Consider the following 22,561-nt stretch of genomic DNA (forward strand, 5'->3'; position numbering starts at 1 on the left):
TGCTGACGAGTGACTGAGGCTCTGACCCCAGAGGGAGGTGCCTGAGGTGTGGAGGGGCGGTCAAGGGGCATGCACAGTTCCCGGCCTAGCATGAGAGAGGCTGGGAAGACGCCTGTGGTCGAGTGCTGTGTGGCCCGATAGTGCAGCAGAGTGTGACAGATGGCCTGCGTGAAAGAGCACCCTTGGGCCATGTGTGCTCTGAGGCCGTTCTTCAGTGACTGGTGAAAACGTTCAACGCTGCCATTGGCCTGGGGGTGGTAGTACGCAGTGTGTATATGACGGATGCCCTTGCTTTCGAGATAAGCAGTGAACTCAGCAGAGACCAGCTGAGGGCCGTTGTCAGTGGTGATGGTCTTTGGGAGGCCCCAGCGAGAGAAAAGAGAGTCGAGGAAGTCGATGATGATCTGTGAGGTCACAGTGCCGGAAGTGGTGAGTTCAGGCCATTTTGAGTGTAGATCGTAGGCGACCACCATGAAGCGTTGGTGGTGGGGAACTCCATGGATCTCACCACAAATGTCCAACTGCAGGTGTTCCCAGGGCTGAGAGGGCCAGGCGAGAGGTTGCAGGGGTGGGGGAGCCTGGTGGCCAGTCTTGCCACTCACAAGGCAGGCAGAACAGTCCTTCACCAGAGCCTCAATATCTCTGTCTATCCCCGGCCACCACACCAGGTCTCGGCAGCGCTGTTTCAGTTTCACAATGCCCAGGTAGCCTTCATGCGCCGTATTCAAAACACGTGCACGGAGAGCAGCTGGGACCACTGTGCAAAACCCACGTGCCACGCAGGTGTCGTTCCAGCAGGAGAGCTCCTGTCTGACTCGGGCGAACGCAGCCAGCTCCTCTGGGACCTTGTGAGGCCAGCCGTTCTGGATGTAGGTGCGGAGCTGGGAGAGGACAGGGTCCTGTTCGGAGGCTGCCCTCAGCTCCTGCAGAGAAACAGTGGCCTGGAGGGGTGTGTGTAGCATTTGGACAATGTCCTTTTCCACACAGTCAGTGTCCGTCTGTGGAGCTGGGGTGGAGACAGAGCGAGAGAGCAGGTCGGCGACAACATTGTCTCTGCCTGGGGTGAACTGCAGGCTGAAGTTGTACTGGCGGAGGCGGTCAGACCAGCGGTGCAGCCTCAGGGGTTTGTGGCCTGTCCCAGATGTGGACAGCAGCGCTGTCAGGGCTTGGTGATCTGTCCTGAGGGTGAAGGAGCGGCCATAGAGGTAGAGGTGCCACCATTCACAAGCCCAGATACAGGCTAACGCCTCACGCTCACCCATGGAGTACCGCTGCTCGGTCAGGTTGAGGGCACGGGAGGCGAAGGCAATGGGCTTCTCCACACCGTTCTGGGTTTGAGACAGCACGGCCCCTATCGCTGTGGCTGATGCGTCACAGGTCACAAAGGTGGAGCTGGAGATGTCGAAGTGAGCCAACACTGGTGGTGAAGTCAGTTGAGTCTTGAGATCACGCACAGCGTCACTGCATGCCTTTGACCACACCCATGGCTCGTCCTTACGCAGCAGCTGGCGCAGGGGGGCTGTGGTCGCAGAGTACTGGGGAAGAAACCTCAGGTAGTAACTTGTCATACCCAGGAAGGAGGCAACCTGGGCGGCCGAGCTGGGCTCAGGGATGGCCTGAATGGCGTCCACGTTGGATTGTAGTGGAGTTACACCGCTCGCTGACAGCCGGAACCCCACGAAGTCGATGGCTGGCACAGAGAGGACACATTTCTCAGCATTGAGAGTTAGCTTGTGCTTGGACAGGGCTGCGAAGACCATGTTGAGGCGCTTGTCGTGGATTTCACTGGTGGGCCCGTGTACCACTATATCGTCCAGATAAATGGCCACGCCCAGTATGCCAGCCAGCACGGAGACCATAATTTTCTGGAAGCAGCTAGGGGCGGAGCTGAGACCGAAAGGCATCCTGGTGTAGCGAAACACTCCTGCATGTGTCACAAAGGCTGTGAGGTTTCGGCTGCTGGGGTGGAGGGGCACCTGTAAGTACCCCTGTCTGAGGTCAAGCTTGGAGAACACCTCAGAGCCATAGAACTGAGCAGTGAGTTCTTCTGAGGTGGGCAGTGGATACTTATCAGGGACCACTGCCTTATTTACTGCACGTAGATCGACGCAGACACGCAGGCCCCCCGACTTCTTCTTAGCCACCACGAGGTTTGAGACCCAAGGTGACGCGTCCACCGGTTCAATGATGCCAGCTTCCAGCAGTTGTTGCAGCTCGGCGGAGACCCCATCACGGAGAGCCAACGGGATGCGGCGCAGTGGTTGGATGACAGATTTCACAGCAGGGTTGAGGAGAGGTTGATGGGCGAAGGCGGAGAGGCAGCCCAGCCCCATAAACAGCGATGGCCACTTCTGCTGCAAAGGTGTGGCGACAGTCAGGATTGCTGCCCCCCTTGTGTCTAAGAGGGAGAACCCCAGAGCGGAGAACAGGTCCAGGCCCATCAGGTTGGCCCCACGGCGTGCCACATGAAAAACTGCATTGGGCACCAGCTTGGTTCCATAGCGGACAGTCACTTGGAGAGAGCCAACCAGATCGATTTTGGAGTCACCATACCCACAGAGGACAGCTGAGGGTGCGGACAGTGGCAGTGAACCGAAAAATTGACTGTAGGTATCAACATTCAGGAGAGACACACTTGCACCGGTGTCCAACAGCAGGGGGATGCACACATCATTAATGGTGACTGTGCATGATTTGAATGACACTGGCCCAGAGCTCACCTTGTGAATGACGGCGGTTGAAGACTGGGGGGTGTGGCCCTCTGACCCAGCCGGGGAAGATCGACAGACGTTGGCAAAGTGATTGTGCTTACCGCAGCTACGGCATGTCTGGCCACGGGCAGGGCAGTTCTGAGCCCTTGAAACATGAGACCGAGACCCACAGTTACCACAGGACTGTTGAGGGCGGGGCCGAGAACGCCGTCGTTGCAGTTGCAAGACGTCCCCAGTGGAGTCGGCGCCCGCCTCGCTCTGGTTGGGTTGCGTCCCGAGGGGCAGCCGTGAGTAGAGGGAGGAGTCGTTGGCAGCTTGACTGGAGGTGGCCACTTGCTGTGTATTTAGCATAGCAGCACACTCAGCTGCTCCCTCAACCTGTAGTGCGATGGTAATTGCTCTGGACAGCAGCAGATCGTCTTTTTCCAGCAGGAGAGTCTCACGCACCTTTGCGTTGTTGGTGTGTTCGATTAGCTGGTCGCGAACCATCTCGTCCTGAAGCGCGCCAAACTTGCATGAGCTAGCTAGCCCTCGCAAATTAGCTACGTACTGCCGCACAGACTCACCAGGCAGTTGGTGTCGCTGACGGAATATAAATCGCCGAAGGAGGGCACTCTGTGGAGCAGCGAAATGGGTGCTCATAAGTCCCACAGCTTCGTCAAAGCTTGTGACGTTCCCCAGAGTCCCGAGCACACGATGACCCTCTGCTCCCAAGCAGTGTAGCAACACAGCCGTCTTCCTAGCCTGGCTCACGTCGTCGAGCCCTGAGGCGATGATGTAATTTTCAAAACTATGTAGCCAGCGAGTCCATGGTACCGGAGGCTCGCCAGGTAATGCCAGGAAGGGGGCAGGTGGTGGGAGAGAGATATCAGCCATCCTCGTCGCCAATATTGTATTTTTAAATCACTTCAGGACACAGCGCTGTCGCTCGACACAACCTCTCCGTGGCATTCTTTATTTAGACTGACACAGCATCAAAGGCAGACCCGATCAAACAACCCAGAGCCCGCAGGCATCACCAATCGATCCGAGCACAATAGAACAGCACCAAATCAAATGCAGCACTGTCGATGTGTGCAGACATAACAGTGTATGTTTTCAAAAACACGTGCATAAAAGGAAGTTGTGATTTATCAAACGTATATCTCTTCGAAATGGCTGGTTTACCTGTTCAAGATAATATAAGGTGATGCGGAAATGGCAGTAACGATGGTCAGGAACGATCATTCAAGCTCAGATTCGCTCTTCTCACGATGTACAGATAAGGTCTGTTGTGACGTGAGTCGCGCTGGTTTGTCATTTTTATCAAGTGGGTCCCCACATTAAAAGTTTGGGAAACACTGCCCGAGACCATTCAGAAAGGGTGAATCCCATCAGGCTGCTGCCAGTCAGTGGTCCTCACCCTGTGATAAAAACGGGTATGTGTGTGTGTGTGTGTGCCGGGGGGGCCAATCTGATATCGCGTCGTGTCGGTGTTCCCACGTCACAATTAATGTTGCTCCAGGACCATATTTGCAACGGACCAATCACGTTGTTGGGACGTCGAACCTTCGCGCCACGGGGGAAAAGACCGGAAAAACAACAACATAACCTAACATAACCTCAACCTAACCTTAGAACCTAACACTTAAATTACCTTAACGATAGCTACCCTTAACCCAACCGGCAGCTAAGCCACGCGAACTCACAACCGTCTTTTTCCCCGTGTTGCAAAGGCATGACAGCGCAACAACGTGATTGGTCCGTTGCAATGATGGAACTGGAGCAGCATTAATTATGAAGTCGAAGGAACAGCGCCAACACGGCGATATCAGATACACCGTGTGTGTGTGTGTGTGTGTGTGTGTGTGTGTGTGTGTGTGTGTGTGTGTGTGTGTGTGTGTGTGTGTGTGTGTGTGTGTGTGTGTGTGTGTGTGTGTCTGGCACTGCAGATTTGAGGCGGGCTGTTTTCCTGCGTTTCCATCTTCCCGCCCTTATCTTTGTGTGTTTCCTCTCTGGAGCAGTCACTCCATTTTAGTTTTGTGAGTACCTTCATGTCACGTTAGCATGTTTACCATCAACATTCCCTAATTTAATTGCGGCAATCTGTGTTTACAAAGGCCCCCTTAACTACAATAAAGGGAGAAAAGGTAAACAACTCAATAAATTTGCTCACAGTCATCCCAAACAAAGAGTCCACGCCCCCTTGTTTTTTTTTCTACAAAACATGACATCTCTGGTGTTACGCAACAGACACGTCCAGTCTATGGCTGACTGAAACGTCTGCAGTTTTTTAAATTGTTTATTAATTTTGAGGGTGCCGTGCTCATTATGATTCGTCCTTCAGCCCGTTATGCTATGTAAACCCTCTCCACAAATATGCTATCCGTCTTCACAAGCTCGATAAGCCTGTTTGCACACTGACATGACTTGGCATACATGCTGTGTCTGTTTAAGTCATTGCAACTTACAGGTCAGTGTCACATTTTCTTCTCGCGCCCCCTGTGATTTCACTGGGCTGTACTTGCGTCTTATGCTCCTTAGCAGACCAAGTCTAATTATATGTCTGTACCTCACACATCGGCGATGTTAGGATTTTAGTTGTGCCTAGGTGGCATTCATGTCTACATGTTCACTATCAATGTGATTGAGAAATGATGGAACCTGTTTGAGTGAAGAACAGAACATATTCACTGCATGCGCGTTGTTTCCTGTAATGTGGTCTCTCGCTCGCTCTCTCTCTCTCCGTGTTTGTGCGTGCGTGCGTGCGTGTGTGTGTTTGTTTGTTTGCTTCTGGTCTTTCAGTGTCACATTCACAAAAAATTGAAAAAAATTGGCAGTTCTCCAATACATGATACACATCAACAAGAGTAAGCCCCACACCGATAAGATCCCGTTATATTTCAGTTGTTTGTTATATGCTGTCAAATGTCATTATCTTAAAGGTCACGCTCTCAACTTCTCATAGGCCTTTCAGACAACACCGGCATCACGTGACAGTCATTCGTCTCCGCGGTGAGACCTCGGTCAGAGGAACATCGGAGCACCGGCCCACCGTAGACAAGCTGTGTGATGCCGTATTGGCCTGACGAGGACTTATTGGTCGGCTGTCAAAATCGGTGGGCAGAAAACACAACATAGGTAAGACCTCCATTACCCTCTACTTACAAATCCAGCTGGTGAGCGAGACTATTGGATTTAGCGCAAAAACGATAGTGTATTTGCGGAACACAGCACGGACAGGATACAGCTGGGACAAAGGATAATAAATGTCCCTTCCCGAGCGGAAGATGACGTCCCTGTGGGGTTTTTTTTAATCATGGGACATACTTGGTCTATACAGGCTAATGTCACACAGGGAAATGAAAGAAAAAACGACAATCAGCTGGCCAGCAGGTCCAAACTTGAGATATGAAGCCCACCGACCAGGGCGTTATCGATGATATGCGGATTAGCGGATAATATTGGCTGACCGCGCCGTTTAGGCTGCTCTGTCAGAAACTGGACAGTCTGTGCGATTTGTCGAATATGTGTAGTTTACGGACAAGGGGGAAAAAAAGCCTTGTGGTTGGACTGTGAAACAATCTGGTTGGACTGTGTTCAAGCGTGTAGATTTTGACTTCCTCTCATTCATAAAAATAGGTTCGTCCTGCGCGGAAATAGTCCGAGAAAGTTCAAGTTTGAAGTGAGCCTGAGGAAAATATTCTGTTTTGTTCTGTCTGTTATCCGACGGGCGCAGCCACGGAGTGCGCACTGCAGTCTCACGTATCAGAAACAGTCAGGTTGCTCGGCTGTGAGACTGAACGAAATAACCCCCCCCTTCCTGAATCGAGACAATCACACACACTGCCCTTTTTATTCTTTTTACTTATTTATTGATATGGGCCTTGAGGGATTGTGGAATACAATAAGATCATATTTTAACTCCTTACCGGATTATGTGTAATAGTGTATAACACGATGAGCTACTACAAGAAGATTTTCAAGGATCTTTTGATAAAATAAATAAAACCAGTTACATTAAGTGTTTATTGATGCCACACACACACCCTTTCCCTCATATTCCTTTGTTTTTTGTGTGCACATATGTTTTTATGCGATTGTTTTGTATGTAATTTGTGTATACAGTGTAATGTGTGTTTAATGTAGTGTGTAAAAAAAAACCCAGCCTTGTACCAACAATTCCCTTATTACAACAGGTAAGAGCAGCACGCCACATAGTAAGTGAACAACTCAAGAAGAATTATGATCAGTTTATCAATTACAATTCTTAGTTGTGTGGTCGAATTCGAGACATTTATCTTGGAAATGTTTTGAAATGAACCTATCCACAAATGAACCTTTCCATTCAGCAAAATCATGTTTTCATCACTTTGAACTGCCAGGGGTATACATGCAACGGAGAGACGCACCAACATTCACATAGAAACAGTTTTAATTGTAGCTTATCAGATTTGTTTCAAAATTACATAAAAGCATAGAACAAGATTTGCACATTATCCATCATGTCTTTAAAACAACAGTTGACCACACATTTAATTAAGCGACTGTAGACAACTTTTCACCCCTCCCCGTTGCCAAGGGTTTTTATTGTTTGCGCTGCTGTCACAAAGACAACTGAATCGTGAATCGCTTTCCATTTATTAGCAGCCTGGCTAATAAATCCAAAGCAAGAAAAAATCCCAATTTGAACTAGAAACTCTGATCTCAGTGTTATGATAAAGGTAGAGTAAAACATGACCGTTCTGGATTTTCAAGTTTAATAACTTTGTGAAAAAAAGAAAAGATACAGAGCTGCCGCTCCCTGAATTCTCCTAAAATTGCATATATTCGCACTAAAATGGGTTTTAGATCAATTACACAAAAAAGGTGCGATAAGATCTACCTAAAACGACAATGACCAGTCAAAATGATCAATCGTAATTTGCGCGTGATCGTGCGTGTCACGTCACTATTTATGACGTGTTTTGGTCGCATCATTTCCTTCGCGAACTTTATCGCTCTGTCCTAAAAAAAAAAAACTAGTGTTCTCCAGTGCAGAGTAATCGCCTTAACTTTATTTTTGCCAACATGTCTGGGTACAGACGCCGTTTCAGACGCTCCATGACTACCACCGAGGCGTTGCAGCATTTACAGGCCGTTGGACAGTGGCCATTTTAAATGGTTTGAAAAATAGTATTAAAAGTTGTTAAAATGGGTGGCATGGTTGTGCAATGGTTAGCGGGTTGCCTCACAGCAAGAAGGTCCCGGGTTCGAGCCCTGGGTTAGTCCAACCTTGGTGGGTCTACAAATTTTCACCATATGTGCAGCTCTGCAGCCCTTTTATATAGAGGTGTGCTATGTAAATGCATATAAATACTTAAGTTTGTAACTCATTAAAACATTTTCAGAAAGAATATATCTATACTGTGGGCTACATGAAACAGCTCTAGCTTTTTAATATTTTCTGTGACAGAATTAATAAAAAGACCCTGAGATCAGAGGCAGCCCCATCACCTTGTAAGATACCTTGGCTTGGAGATGGCCCATAAGTGAGGTCAGAGTTAATTTGCCGAGTTCAACGTTTCCCTGGTACATTGATGAGTTGAATATGGATAACATCAAATTGATTCTCTATGTAAATAATAAGTAAGTAAAGTTTCTTTAGTATTAGCACATTTCACAGAGCAAGGTCACAAAGTACTTCACAGGAGTAAAATTGTTAAAAATAAGACCATAAAACAGTGAAAAAACTGGCAAAAAAGACCTTAAAACACATTGAATTACAAGAAATAGACAGCACGAAGCAAAACAAAGGCCAATTTGAATGAGTCTTCAGCTGCTTTTTAAAGGCGTCAACAGAATCCACAAATTGTATGTCTAAAGGAAGAGTGTTCCACAGTGTCAGAGCCACAACTTCAAGGCATGTTCACCTTTTGTTTTCAAATGAGAGTGAGGGACAACCAGTAAGCCCTGGTCAGAAGACCAAAGCGACCTCCTGGTGATATAGGGATGGAACAGGTCATAAATGTACACAGGTGCTTGACCATGCAGGGCTCTATATGTAAGAAGAAGAAACTTAAAATGATTACTAAACTTGAAGGGAAACCACTGTAAAGAAGATAAAATGGGTGTAATGCGAGTCATCCTGCTAGACCTGGTCAACAGCCTTGCAGCAGCATTCTGGAACATTTGTAGATGGTCCAGGGATGACTTGCTGAGGCAGGTGAAAAGAGAATTGCAGCAGTCTAGTCAGGATGATATAAAAGCATGATCATTTCTAGCTCAGGTTGTCACACAACAGACCTGAGTTTTGCAATGTTTCTTAAATGGAAAAAAAACCCAAAACATGTACAGGTCAACAATTTAATATGTTGCTCAAAGAACATAGTCTGAAAAAATAACACAAAGATTTCTAAGATTAGACTGTACAGCTGAAGAAAGGGGCCCAATACACCGAGGAACCTTGGAAGCTATACAATCTGAAGCAATGATAAGAACCTCGGTCTTATCTGTGTTTAGCTGTAAAAAGTTGTTGGCCATTCAATCCTTAATGTCAGTCAGACAATTGTGAAAAACAGAGTTTTTCAGTCTTATCTGGCTTAAAAGAGACATACAGCTGAACATCATCAGCATAACAGTGATATGAGATAACTTTAAATATGATTTTAGGGAAGCATATACAAAGCAAATAATATAGGACTCAAGACAGAACCCTGAGGCACACCACAGAAAGAGCAGCATTTTCAGACATGTAGGGTCCAAGTGACACAGAAAAACTCCTGAGAGATAGGACAACCAGTCCAGGGCACTCCCACTTAATAAATACCCATTAAATCACAACTTGTTGTACACAACACTTTGGCAAAGGAGGTCTTGGCATAGCTGGTAAAAACCTCCAGCTGAGACCGCGTGAGGCGCACAGTTCCACTCAGGTTAGGTATAGCCAAGGGACCAACGCCTTCCTTCTTCTCCCATTACTTGGCCAAAGAAGGATGGCTATATGGGCATGCTAATCATTTAATAGGGATGACACCAATAAATATTTTCTTGTGAATTTTGTTTCTCTATCCTCTTCTCTATGTTTATATCACAGAAAGTTGAATTAGTTCATTTGGACATAATATTTATTGAGAGAAACGTTTCATCACTCATCTAAGTGCCTTCTCCAGTCTCAATTGACTGCAGGTATCCCCATCCTTATATACAGCATAGTGGCATAACGGCTGAAAACGATTGGTTTCACATGCAAATCACCGTGACCATTAACTAGAGTTTCAATGGCAATGTGTACTATTCAGATGCTTGGAGAAAAGTTACAATCACAGTATTGTAAGATGGCGACATATGTACTCTTATCTGCACCCCCACCCCACCCCCTCGGTTCAAGGATTGCTATTCCCTCTTCACATAAATGGCCTCTTTGTCACCCCATTCAAACCAGCATTCCTCCTTATCAAGGATGTGTACATCCTCATCCTTGAAAGAGTGGCCACTGGCCTCTAAATGGGTGTAGACTGCGGATTCCTGGTGTGACACGTTAGCTCTTCTGTGTTGTGGTATCCTCTTCACCAGCGTCTGTTTAGTTTCCCCAATGTACAAGTCGGCAATCCTCCCAGCACATAACAGCGTACGCTATACTATATTGCTCTCTTTGTGCCGGGGGATCTGACCCTTGGGGTGGACCAATTTCTGGTGCAGCATGTTTTGGTGTTTAAAAGCAACTGAGATGCGGTGTTTGGAAAATATGCATCTCAACTGTTCCGACACTCCCATCCACATACGGAATCACCACTGGTTAATGCTTAGGCAGCTGGTATCCTTATCCTGTCTTCAATCAGCTGGTGCACTGTTTGGGTGTCTTCCTGGCTTTGACAAATGCCCAGTTAGGATAACCACACTTAACCAGGGCCTGTTTAATGTGGGATTTCTCCTCTTCCCTAGCTGCTGTGTTGGTGGGGAGGTTGTCAAGTCAGTGGTACACTATCCTTGTGACTCCTAGTTTGTGCTCCAGTGGATGATGGGAGTCAAACCTTAAGTACTGATCAGTATGTGTTGGTTTATGGTAAACAACAACAATCAAATGTCCCCCATCACCAATTCCAATTTCAGTCTAAGAAGGTTAACCTGTAATTTTTCACATCTTCCCTGGTGAAATTGATGTGGTTGTCCACAGAGTTAATGTGGTCAGTGAAATGTGGTACATCCTGAGATTTAATTTTAACTCAGGTGTCGTCCACAAATCTTAACCAATAGCTAGGTGGTGTCCCTGGCTAGGACATCAGAGCCCTCTTTTCCACTTCCTCCATATACAAGTTGGCCACAATAGTTGAGACTAGGGAACCCATAGCACACCCATGCCTCTGCCTATAGTACTGCCCCTGCCCTTATGTGAAGTATATGTGGACTGAAGACACAGATTCAGGAGCAGACACACTTGGTCAGTGTTAAGGGTGGTCCTATTGCTAAGGGTGGGGTAGTCTTGTAATTTCATATGGACTACCTCCACTGTTTCATCAACAGGAACGCATGTGAAGAGAGACGTAATATCATAAGAAACCATTGTTTCATCTGCTTCAGTAATGATGTCCCCAACATTATCCACAAAATCCATAGTGTTCTGAATGTGATGTTCATTACTGCCTACCAACAGGTTAAGAATAGATGTCAGAAACTCAAGAAGTGTTATAGGTCACCGAGTTAATCATACAAACAATAGGCCATAATAGCACATCCCGTTTATGTATCGTAAACCATACAGACTGGGTGTAGCTTCCCCTAGATATAATCTATGGTACAAAATTCTGTCCTGTTCCAACAGCTTCAGACAATCTATCACCTTTTTCTTGTAACCACTGCCTGGAACGCGTTTCAGGGGCTCATTGTCTGATTTAATAAAACAGCGCATCTGTCTTTGTCCGAAGGATGATGATTTTATTGTCCTTACTGAGAGTTGTGAGTGCAATCCTATCTTCTCTGCTGATGTTGGACGGAGGTGGCTTCACATTGCTGAGGCAGGCTGAAACTTTCGTCCACAGTTGCGCCATTTCTGGGTCCGTGGTATTGTTGTTACGGCTCACCGATTCCGTGGCTGTGATCAGTTCCACTAGCGGAATTTGCCTTGGCGTGACAGCAAAATTCAACCCCTTAGCAAGGATGTCTTTCTCCGTTTGGGTGACTTGTCTGTCGGACAGATTCTTCACCCACTTATCCACATCGTTGGCATGTGTCTGTCTGTCTGCCATTGAGGGTGCTGTCTGTCGCCATCTTACAATGCTGTGATTGCAATTATTCACCAGTCCTCCGTGAATGGTACATGTGGCCATTGTAACTCTAGTTAATGGTCATGGTAATTTGCATATGAAACCGATCATTGTTTATGGGCATTATGTCACTGTGCTGTTTATAAGGGTGTGTAGTCAGTTGAGACTGAAGAAGTCAATTGGATGAGTGATGAAACGTTTCTCTCAATAAACGTTTTGTCCAGATGAACTGATTCAACTTTCTGTGATTTCCTTTGCATAAATACTATCTTTATATATTTTACACCATCTTCACACACACACACACACGTATGTATGTATGTACAGTGACTTCAAAAAGTATTCAGACCCCTTCACTTTTTTGCACCCTTTGTGTTGTAGATTTAATTTTAAATTGATAAAATTACCATTTTTACCCACCCCACCAGTCTACACATTAACCCATAATGACAAAGTGAAAAACGTTTTTAAAATTTTTTTTGCAAATTTATTAAAAATCAAAAACTAAATCTTTCATATGTAAATATTCACACCCTTAATTCAGTACTTTGTAGAAGCCTCTTTGGCACTAATTACAGCTTTGGGTGTTCTTGGGTAAGTCTCTACACGCTTTGCACACCTGGATATGGGTAGTTTATTCCATTCTTTCTGGCAGAACTGGCAGATCCTCTCAAAGACAGTCAGAGACTTGTCCCGAAGCCACTCCAGCATTGTCTTGGCTGTATGCTTCAGGTCATTGTCATGGTGAAAGGTGAACCGTTGCCTCAGTTTGAGGTCATGTGCACTCTGGAGCAGTTTTCTTCAAGGACCTCTCTGTATTTGGCTGCATTCATCCTTCCCCCAATTATGACCAGTCTCCCTGTCCTAGCCTCTGAGAAGCATCCCCATAGCATGATGCTGCCACCACCATGCTTCACTGTAGGGATGATATTTGCCAGGTGATGAGCAGTGTCTGGTGTTCACCAGACATAGTGCTTGGAGTTCTGCCCAAAGAGTTAAATTTTGTCTCATCAGACCAGAGAATTGTTTTCCTTATACTTGGAGTCCTTTAAAGACCCCATGTAATGGCTAGCAGAGTGCTATTTGATTCAGCATATTTACGTGTTTCATGTAAAAATAGGAAGCTAGGGAGACACTTGTTACAGGTATTGATTGTAGCCAATAGCGCTGAATGCACCAGAGATGGAAGGGGCCCCCATGAAATGGTATCTTACACCGTGCCAGAAGGTGGGCCGGCAGAAGGGACTAGGTGTGTCGGCGAATCTTGGACAGATCCTGGGCCCTTCTCGTGGATCCCCCCAGCTGAAGCAATCCACTGGGGAGCTGCTGGAGTTAGCACAACCAAAAAAAACACTGTGATGACCCATAACTGCTGCTAACTCATAAGTCCTGTACACAATTGGCAGAATTTATAGTCATGGAGGAGGGACAAAAAGTCGTGAAAACATTTCATTCGACACAAAATTAGTATAAGCCCTCGAGTGCAGGATGAGTCATCAACATTTCATTATCGTTTTACAGGAAATGACAAACTCTAAAATACCATTAAGAATACCTACAAAGCAACTTTGTTGTCATTGTTGGGCCAGATACTGGCATATAGGTGACGATCAGACATATGTGATGAAAAAAGGAAATATCTATTTTGATTTCATAGGGACTTTATATTCAATTTGGCAAACTCCAAGCGGATTGTCATATGCCTTCCACTCAAGAGTGGCTTCTGTCTAGCCGCTCTACCATAAAGTTGTGATTGATGGAGTGCTACTGAGATGGTCATCTTTCCGGCAGGTTCTTCAATCTCTGCAAAGGACTTCCAAAACTCTGTTCAAGTGACTGTTGGGCTGTTGGTCACCTCCCTGACCAAGGCCCTACTTACCTGGTTACTCAGTTTGGCCAGACAGCCAACTCTAGAAAGAGTCCTGGTGGTTCCAAACTTCTTCCATTTCACTATCATTGAAGCTACTGTGGTCCTTCAAGAACACTCAAGGTTTTAGACATGGTTTTAGACCCTTGCCTTTTATACCCTATGCCTTGGCAGAATTTTATCCCGGCGGGCTACAGAGAGTTCCTTGGACTTCGTGGCTTGGTTTTTGGCCTGACATGCAGATATAATTGTGGGACCTTATATAACTTTCTACCTGTCTAAACCATGCCGAATCAATTTAGTTCGCCACAGGTGGACTCCAATCAAATTCTAGGCACATCTCAAAGATCATAAAGCAGGAAGCATATGACCACAATTTGGAGTCCACAGCAAAAGTTCTGAATACTTATGTAAATAAGAGATTTTGTTTTTTTTTATTTAAATTTTCAAAAATGTGTAAAAACATCTTTTCACTTTGTCATTATGGGTTTCTGAATGTAGATTGATGGGCAAAAATGGTAATTTTATCCATTTAAAATGAAATCTACAATACAATAAAATGTGCAAAAAGTTAAGGGGTCTGAATACTTTCTGAACCCACTGCATATGTCTCCTTCAGACATATGCTCACAAATGTACTTATCTTTAAATTGCATTATTCTCTTTGATATATGATTCAGGGGAAACAGTGCACTGGGTAATAGCCTAAAGCCTTCATTCTTTGCATGGTCAAGCTGTCTGTTACTGAGATATTAAGTGTCACTAGTTTGTTTTTGTCAGTTGTTACTCCTAATCAGCAGGTGAGCAGGTGGTGTGCTTGTCGATGTATGCTTGCAGAATGGATGAGTAATCATTGAACCAACCAATGCACACATACGGAGTGAACGCGCGCGCGCGCGCACACACACACAGCACGCACACACGCACACACACACACACACACACACACACACACACACACACACACACACACACACACACACACACACACACACACAGCAAAAAGCATCCACACACTGTAACACAGTAGCCCTAAACTTTGGCCCTCTGACCACCCTTCCCTCGTCGGGAAAAATAGCAAGCTACCAGCCTAGCATACTGTGTCCCCTCCTATGGTACTGCAAAAGTTACCTATGACAATTCCAGCTCTGAAACAAAAATTAAGACGCTAATCTAGCCTTAGCAATGCAACGAGCAAACAGCACAGAGAGAGTGAGCGTTATAGCAAAAAAAAAAAAACAACAACCAAAAAGAAACCAAAAAGAAAAAAAACAGCTAATATCTAAAGCAAAACGCAGATCATTCTTACAAATAACCGCATCATCACACAAAGTGTGTGCACATCAGCAGAATATGGTAACAACGGGCTGGGGTGCAAAACGCATGACAGCCAACCTACCAAACAAAACCAACAAAATTTCATGTACATCACGACAGGACAACCATTAGAGACAGACTTTACAGGACCATGGACAGTGAACAGTGATCATGTGTAACGACCCTCACTTGTGCAGGTGTTCGTGATAGAGATTCAGACCAGGGGTTCCTAACAGTGGCTTTTATTGCCTGCATTCACAAATAAAACAACAATCCATATGATTTCTGCTGCAACGCGACTGCATACAAGTCTCCAGCGGAGATGGTCTAGCTCTCTCGTGCATGAGCTAGCAAACAATGTTTCTCCTGGCTAACCTCATGCGTTGCATAGCATACTAAACTTACATGGAAATCAAAATGCACAACTCATTAATCTTCGTGTAAACAAAAGTACAAAACAAACCAAACAACAGGACAGACAGCACTGGCATAGCGCACTGAGTGATCGTAGTTTTAACACAGAAATTCTTGACTCTTGCAATATTCATAACCAAGTTCTTACACATTTACATTATACATAAACCACGTACCTGCATTCACAAATAAAACAACAATCCATGAGATTTCTGCTGCAACGCGACTGCATACAAGTCTAAAATAGCATAAAACCAAAATAAGAACAATGCTCTCCATAACGCACAGCGCAGCGTGGTTGCCGCCAAAATTATACTTTAACTCGGTTAAAACACTTACAAATCACTTTCTATCGTTACTTTTCGAGAGCATCAGTTAGTGCAACGTATATACATTTATATCCAACCCATAGTTTGCAAAGAAAAACATGTTCATTTATTAAAATATCAAATTATTCACGGAGCGCTCCCAAAGCCTGCTTACCTCCAGCGGAGATGGTCTAGCTCTAAGGTACGGGTAGCGCAAATGCCCAAAATGTGTCAAAGCGAGAGTAAATAGACAAACAGTCGCGCAGCCTCATATTTAACCTTAGTGAATGCGGTACAACATCTGGAGTTTACACAAACCATCAAAAAGCATTGGATTACAATAACATGTTAAAATACAAATTTTGGGAGAATTCACTTTATCTGAGTGAGGTCATTTTCAACTCTGTTACACATGGCATTTTGGGAACCCACTACCACAAACAAGCAATATTCTTAATAAATGATATTATTAGACTGGCACAACGGCCTATTAAATATATATGTTAAGTGTGCATAATGGCCGCTGAGTTGGTAAATTTACAGATTGTCCGGTAATTCTGCATGATGAACGTTTTCCGAAATAAACCCTGATATATATAAAACAGGCCCTGTGATGGACTGACGGCCTGTCCAGGGTGTCTCCCAGCCTGCCGCCCAGTGACTGCTGGGATTGGCTCCAGCATCCCGCGACCCCGATTGGGATAAGCGGCTTTGATAACGGATGGATATACAAAACAGTAGCGGCCAGAATAAAATCAGTTGGCATGGCAGCCTATTAGCTTTTAAATAACTTACCCTTTGTGTAGTACTACTTCCTTTGCCGATTAATCCCAACTTTTCAATAAATGTTATTCTTGAAAACAGCATGGAAAATAAACTCGAAACGATGTCCTCCTCACTAGCGGTAGCGTTACTCGCGACTTCCATCTTGAACCAACAGGCTAGCTAGCTAACTAGTTAATCGCCTCCCCCGCTTGCTTGTGATTTGTGTACCCCACCCGTAGTGGGCGGAACTTGTGATAAAGAGCCTGGGTGCGTAAGATGGCGTCGTTCGACTTCCGACGTACGAGTACTAGCACAAGAACTTCCGGTTGGTTTGTTGAGAAAAGATATGGCTTTGTTTTACACTTTGCAGGACCTCCCTAAAATCACGGTCAACTATACATCGCATCGTGAGTGCTTCCTCGGTAGCTCAGATGAGCAAAAAAGAAAAGGGTACCATACATGACATGGTAGTTTCACATTGTATCTTCTGTACAGTTGTTAAAGTATAGCCCAGTACTCTTTGCAATCTACTACGTGTGGGTTTGTGTGAGAGAGGCATGGTGGGGGCGTGGGGAGACTGAACAGGTGAGTTAATTTGGCAGGGGCGATTAAATTAAAAGATACAAATCAGACATAAATGGTGTAACACCGAATGCCCTCGTCGGAACATGCAGATCGCCTCAGGCTGAATTTGGACTGTAGCTGGACAGTCTCTAGTTGTTTCTGGAGCACTTCTGTTTCCTCATTGACTTGTTTTGGGCCAGGGCATCATCCAAAGTGGCAGGATTAGGAGCCACGCCATAGTCATGCTCTTGCAGGCAGCTGCTAATGTTACCGGCCTCAGGTCTAGGGGTGCCTGAGCCAGTAGCTAAAGTTGCTGCACAGTCCTGAAATGGCTGTGGAGCAGTAAGGAACAGACATGGGTTTAGCGTGTTATCAACTCAAGCGCCATATTTATTCTGCCTTGTCACAATCATATTCCATTTCAGTGATATTCTTCTAATTCATTCAATTCAATTCAAAATATCATGGTCATTAGCCCAAAACAATAAAATAAACAAAACAAAATAAACATACATGCCCTTTAAATGCTACTATCTTCAGTAGTTGCTTTGGATTACGATCATATTTCAATCACATACATCCCACTTAACATTCAACCTGACCTTCACAAGTCAATATGGTTTGCTTAGTGTTCTCCTTACTGAAAATAAGTTGTTTCAACTACCAGAACCTTAGCAATGATAATTCTTTCATGTATGTGAAATACTACAGCATAACTGCAATGGCAAAGGCAATAAAAATGATCAAATAACATGAAATTGCATGTCAAATGCATGAAAATAATGAAAACTATTCAATAACAATACAAACGTTTCTACATAGATTTCCATTCTTCAGAGAACCACTTCCGTCTCCAACTACCATACATTCCACTGATCATCCTCGAGATGTTTCTACATCTTGACTGGAGTCCACCCGTAGTAAATTCAATTGATTGGACATGATTTGGAAAGGCACACACCTGTCTATATAAGGTCCCACTGTTGACAGTGCATGTCAGAGCAGAAACCAAGCCATGAAGTCAAAGGAATTGTCTGTTGACCTCCGAGACAGGATATCGAGGCACAGATCTGGGGAAGGGTACAAAAAAATGTCTACAGCTTTGAAGGTCCCGAAGAGCACAGTGGTCTCTGTCATTCGTAAATGGAAGAAGTTTGGATCCACCAGGACTCTTCCTAGAGCTGGCCACCCAGCCAAACTGAGCAATCGGGGGAGAAGGGCCTTGGTCAGGGAGGTGACCAAGAACCCGATGGTCACTCTGACAGAGCTCCAGCATTCCTCTGTGGAGATGGGAGAACCTTCCAGAAGGACAACCATCTCTGCAGCACTCCACCGATCAGGCCTTTATGGTAGAGTGGCCAGATGGAAGCCTTTGCTCAGTAAAAGGCACATGACAGCCTGTTTGGAGTTTGCCAGAAAGCACCCAAAGGACTCTAAAACCATGCTAAACAAGATTCTCTGGTCTGATGAAACCAAGATTGAACTCTTTGGCCTGAATGCCAAACGTCACGTCTGGAGGAAACCAGGCACCTCTCATCACCTTGCTAATACCATCCCTACAGTGAAGCATGGTGGTGGCAGCATCATGCTGTGTGGGAGGTTTTTCAGTGGCAGGAACTGGGAGACTAGTCAGGATCGAGGGAAAGATGAATGGAGCAAAGTACAGAGAGATCCTTGATGAAAACCTGCTCCAGAGCGCTCAGGACCTCAGACTGGGGCGAAGGTTTACCTTTCAACACGACAACGACCCTAAGCACACAGCCAAGACAACGAAGGAGTGGCTTCGGGACAAGTCTGTGAATGTCCTTGAGTGGCGCAGCCCGAGCCCAGACTTGAACCCCATTGAACATCTCTGGAAAGACCTGAAAATAGCTGTGCAGCAATGCTCCCCATCAGAGCTCGAGAGGATCTGCAGAGAAGAATGGGAGAAATACCCCAAATATACGTAGGTGTGCCAAGCTTGTAGCTTCATACCCAAGAAGACTTGAGGCTGTAATCGCTGCCAAGGGTGCCTCAACCAAGTACTGAGTAAAGGGTGTGAATACTTATGTACATGCAATATTTCAGTTTTTTATTTTTAATAAATTTGCAAACATTTCTACAAAACCTTTTTCACTTTATCATTATGGGGTATTGTATGTAGATTGATGAGGAAAAAAAGGAATTTAATCCATTTTGGAATGAGGCTGTAACATAACAAAATGTGGGGAAAGTGAAGGGGTGTTAATACTTTCCGGATGCACTGTACATTTACAAAGGTTGGTTAATGCTGCACACACAATCACCATGTCATCTAACAGGTCTACCTGTGTGAGTGGAATAACAGTTGTCAGAATTTTGAAATTCTTCCATCTACCTATTACTCTTTCAATGTGTATTTTCGCATTAGACAAATGCCTTGATGTTTCCACTTCTTGAGCAGAGAGCTGCTTTTTACCTTTGGTAAAATGAGGGATTCTAAGGGTGGCACCGTGTATGGCATGCCCATCTCTGATGGTAAAACCACAATCTGCTAGTATCTCATCATTTTCTTCTAGAAGGTCATAAAATCCACTCAGCTGTAAGTTGTTTATCAGAAACACGCCCACTCCAACCTGCGGACAGAAAAGTAATGGCTCCTGCAGGTGACATATCAACCAAATACTTAAATGTGTTGTGGCTCTTATAATTCGAATATGTTCGGGCTCTGGAGGTGAGATTCGTGGGTCTGTTAATAAACATTTCAGTGCAGTCAATAATGCATCTGCAACACATGTATTTAGCTTTAAAACATTTTGGCATATTCCTTAATATTGTATGCTTGCTCGGCCACTTGATGAGAGGTTTCAAAACCTGAGACATAACAGGGAGCCAACTTCTCATAATTTTAGAGATGTGACATTCAGTAACATTAAATCTGAATGCAATATCCTTGTTGCTGAGCCCCAATCGGAGTTTCATCAGGATAGCCAACAGATGGTCCTCCAGGGTCAGAGAGCCACACACAACCTCTACACTGTCTTTAACTGTTTGGAGCAACCACTCAAAAATGACACTGGTCAGACCTGTGAAAAACAGAACCTGTGCTGTTTTGCATTTGATAGAGCTAAAGGAAAACGGTGTGTTCCTGAGTGTTACTTTTAGTTGTTCATTCTCGGCTTTGAGTTTATTGATGTCCACACGCAGGTTGTCAAATGTAACACTCCCTTTGCATTAAATTGTGGGGCATTCATGGAACATGTAAAAAAAAAAAATCCCAATGCCCCAGTACAGCAGCGGGGACACTGTGCTGTAAGAGATGCCGTCCTTCAGATGAGACGTTAAAACCAAGGTCCTGAGTCACTGTGGTCATTAAAAATCCCATGGTACTTACTGCAAAGAGTAGGGGGTCCCCCGGTGTCCTGGCAAAATTCCCAACCTGGCTGTCTTCATCTGGCCATCTAATCATCCCCCCATGTAATTGGCTCAATGATTCCTCCCTCTCCACCTCAAGCTGATGTGTTGTGAGCGCTCTGGTGCAAAATTGCTGCCATGCATCACCCAAGTGGGTGCTACACATTGGTGGGGGTTCAGGTGAGTTTTCCCTCTTCACTGTGAAACACTTTGAGTGTCTAGATAAAGCGCTATATAAATGTAACCCATCATTAGTCGAGAGCAGCAAATGTCTTAACGCTGTTGTTAGATCCAATAGGCCAACTGGTTGGCTTTTGTTGGCCATAGTAGTAATTCAAATGGTTATAGAAGTCTGCAATTTTGCAAATTCCATCCTCTCTCTCACTTTCTGGTTATGTATTCGCTGTTTACTCTGGCTGTCAGTATATGGTGATGGTTAGAGCAAAACAATGAATTTGTGTGCCCTCATGTTTGGTTTTTGACTTGCCTATGGCATAAGACCATCTCTCAAAAACAACCACAGCAACTGGTCTACTCTTCATTTACCCTCAAAGTAGCCTGTGTTTGAACGTGTTTCAGCTATGCAATAGGTGCCAGGTGTCTATCCCACGTTGTTCACACTTGCACTCAAACAAAGGAGGCTGGTGTAAGATCCCTTAGATAAAAGTCACGGCATTTTTATGTAGTTTTTCCACTTTCCTACACCAACCACCAGCAGAAACCATGTTTCCATTAAAATGTTATGCAAACACAAAGTGAACTCACTGCTTCAGCCCCCATTCCATTAAACCCAACCTCTTTCTTTAGTGCTTTTACTCCCTCTGCCTGGCTCCTGATCCCACAACAACCAGTTTGTCAAATTAGAGAATGAATGTGACACCACAAGACTCAATGGCGTGGCATGGTGGTAGGGAATGTGTTGACTGCGGTCCCCTTCTGTTCTACAGCTGTTAGTGTTGGTCTGCTCTTTCTCTGTCATCTTCTAACTCTCCCTTTTCTCCATCTCTTTTTTTGTTGTTTTTTTAATTTCTTCACCACTCATCATTCTTTCTTTTCTCAGAGTCAACATGTTTTTCTCACTCCAGGTTGCACTGGTGGTTTCCAAAAACGAGGAGGGAAGCTGCTAGGTGGTCATCACCAGGCAGGCCCTGAGACATCATGGCGGACCACAAAGAAACCATGAAGCTGAAGGGCAGCCCGGGCCCTGCCTCTCATCCATCCGAGACGCCCAAGGAGAGCATGCAACTGAAGAAGGAGATCTCGCTCCTGAATGGGGTCAGCCTGATTGTAGGGAACATGATCGGCTCGGGGATCTTCGTCTCCCCCAAGGGTGTGCTTATCTACACTGCCTCTTTCGGGTTGTCATTGGTAATCTGGGCCTTAGGGGGCTTGTTTTCCGTGGTGGGGGCCCTTTGCTACGCTGAGTTGGGTACCACCATTACTAAGTCGGGGGCCTCTTATGCATACATCCTGGAGTCATTCGGTGGGTTCATCGCGTTTATTCGACTGTGGACATCATTGTTGATTATTGAGCCCACAAGTCAGGCGGTCATAGCCATTACTTTTGCCAACTACCTGGTGCAGCCCCTCTTTCCCACCTGTGAGCCGCCCTACGTGGCAGCAAGACTAATAGCTGCAGCTTGCATATGTAAGTAGAGATTTACATCCTATTAGTAGTCTTTGAAGTGGTTTGTTCCCTGTTGGTTTACTTACTCACTTTGTCTTTGTCTTTCTCTCACTAGCTCACAAGCCTGCTAACATCAACAGCACCTAATAGCCCCTTGCTAGTAGCTGTTTTTCTTGTATAAATTAGCAATTAGCATTAGTTGCTATGCTAATATTTAAATGGTCTATGTGATAGGTCGCTATGAAAGTGTTTGACCTGACAGTCAAGACAGGTTCTGGACTTAATACCCTCTGAGAACTATTTAATGAACCTCTTCTTGTTCAATCCTGTGCTTCTGCAAGGTTTTACCGTTATCAACTATCACATGGTTATTTGTTACAACCCACCTCCCTTTC

General features: G+C 45.1%; 1 protein-coding gene across 1 annotated transcript in view; it reads left to right on the forward strand.

Moving 5' to 3' along the window:
- The first annotated feature begins 5,108 nt into the window (after window positions 1-5,108).
- Window positions 5,109-22,561, forward strand: part of LOC130111241 (Y+L amino acid transporter 2) — a 35,150-nt gene continuing 17,697 nt past the window's right edge. Inside the window, exons 1-3 of the mRNA XM_056278351.1 lie at window positions 5,109-5,163; window positions 5,659-5,831; window positions 21,625-22,187. Coding sequence (XP_056134326.1) covers window positions 21,698-22,187 — 490 coding nt within the window. The 5' untranslated portion in view covers window positions 5,109-5,163; window positions 5,659-5,831; window positions 21,625-21,697. The remainder of the gene's footprint in view (window positions 5,164-5,658; window positions 5,832-21,624; window positions 22,188-22,561) is intronic.

The sequence above is a fragment of the Lampris incognitus genome, chromosome 4 (assembly GCF_029633865.1).
Source record: "Lampris incognitus isolate fLamInc1 chromosome 4, fLamInc1.hap2, whole genome shotgun sequence".
Lineage (NCBI taxonomy): Eukaryota > Metazoa > Chordata > Actinopteri > Lampriformes > Lampridae > Lampris > Lampris incognitus.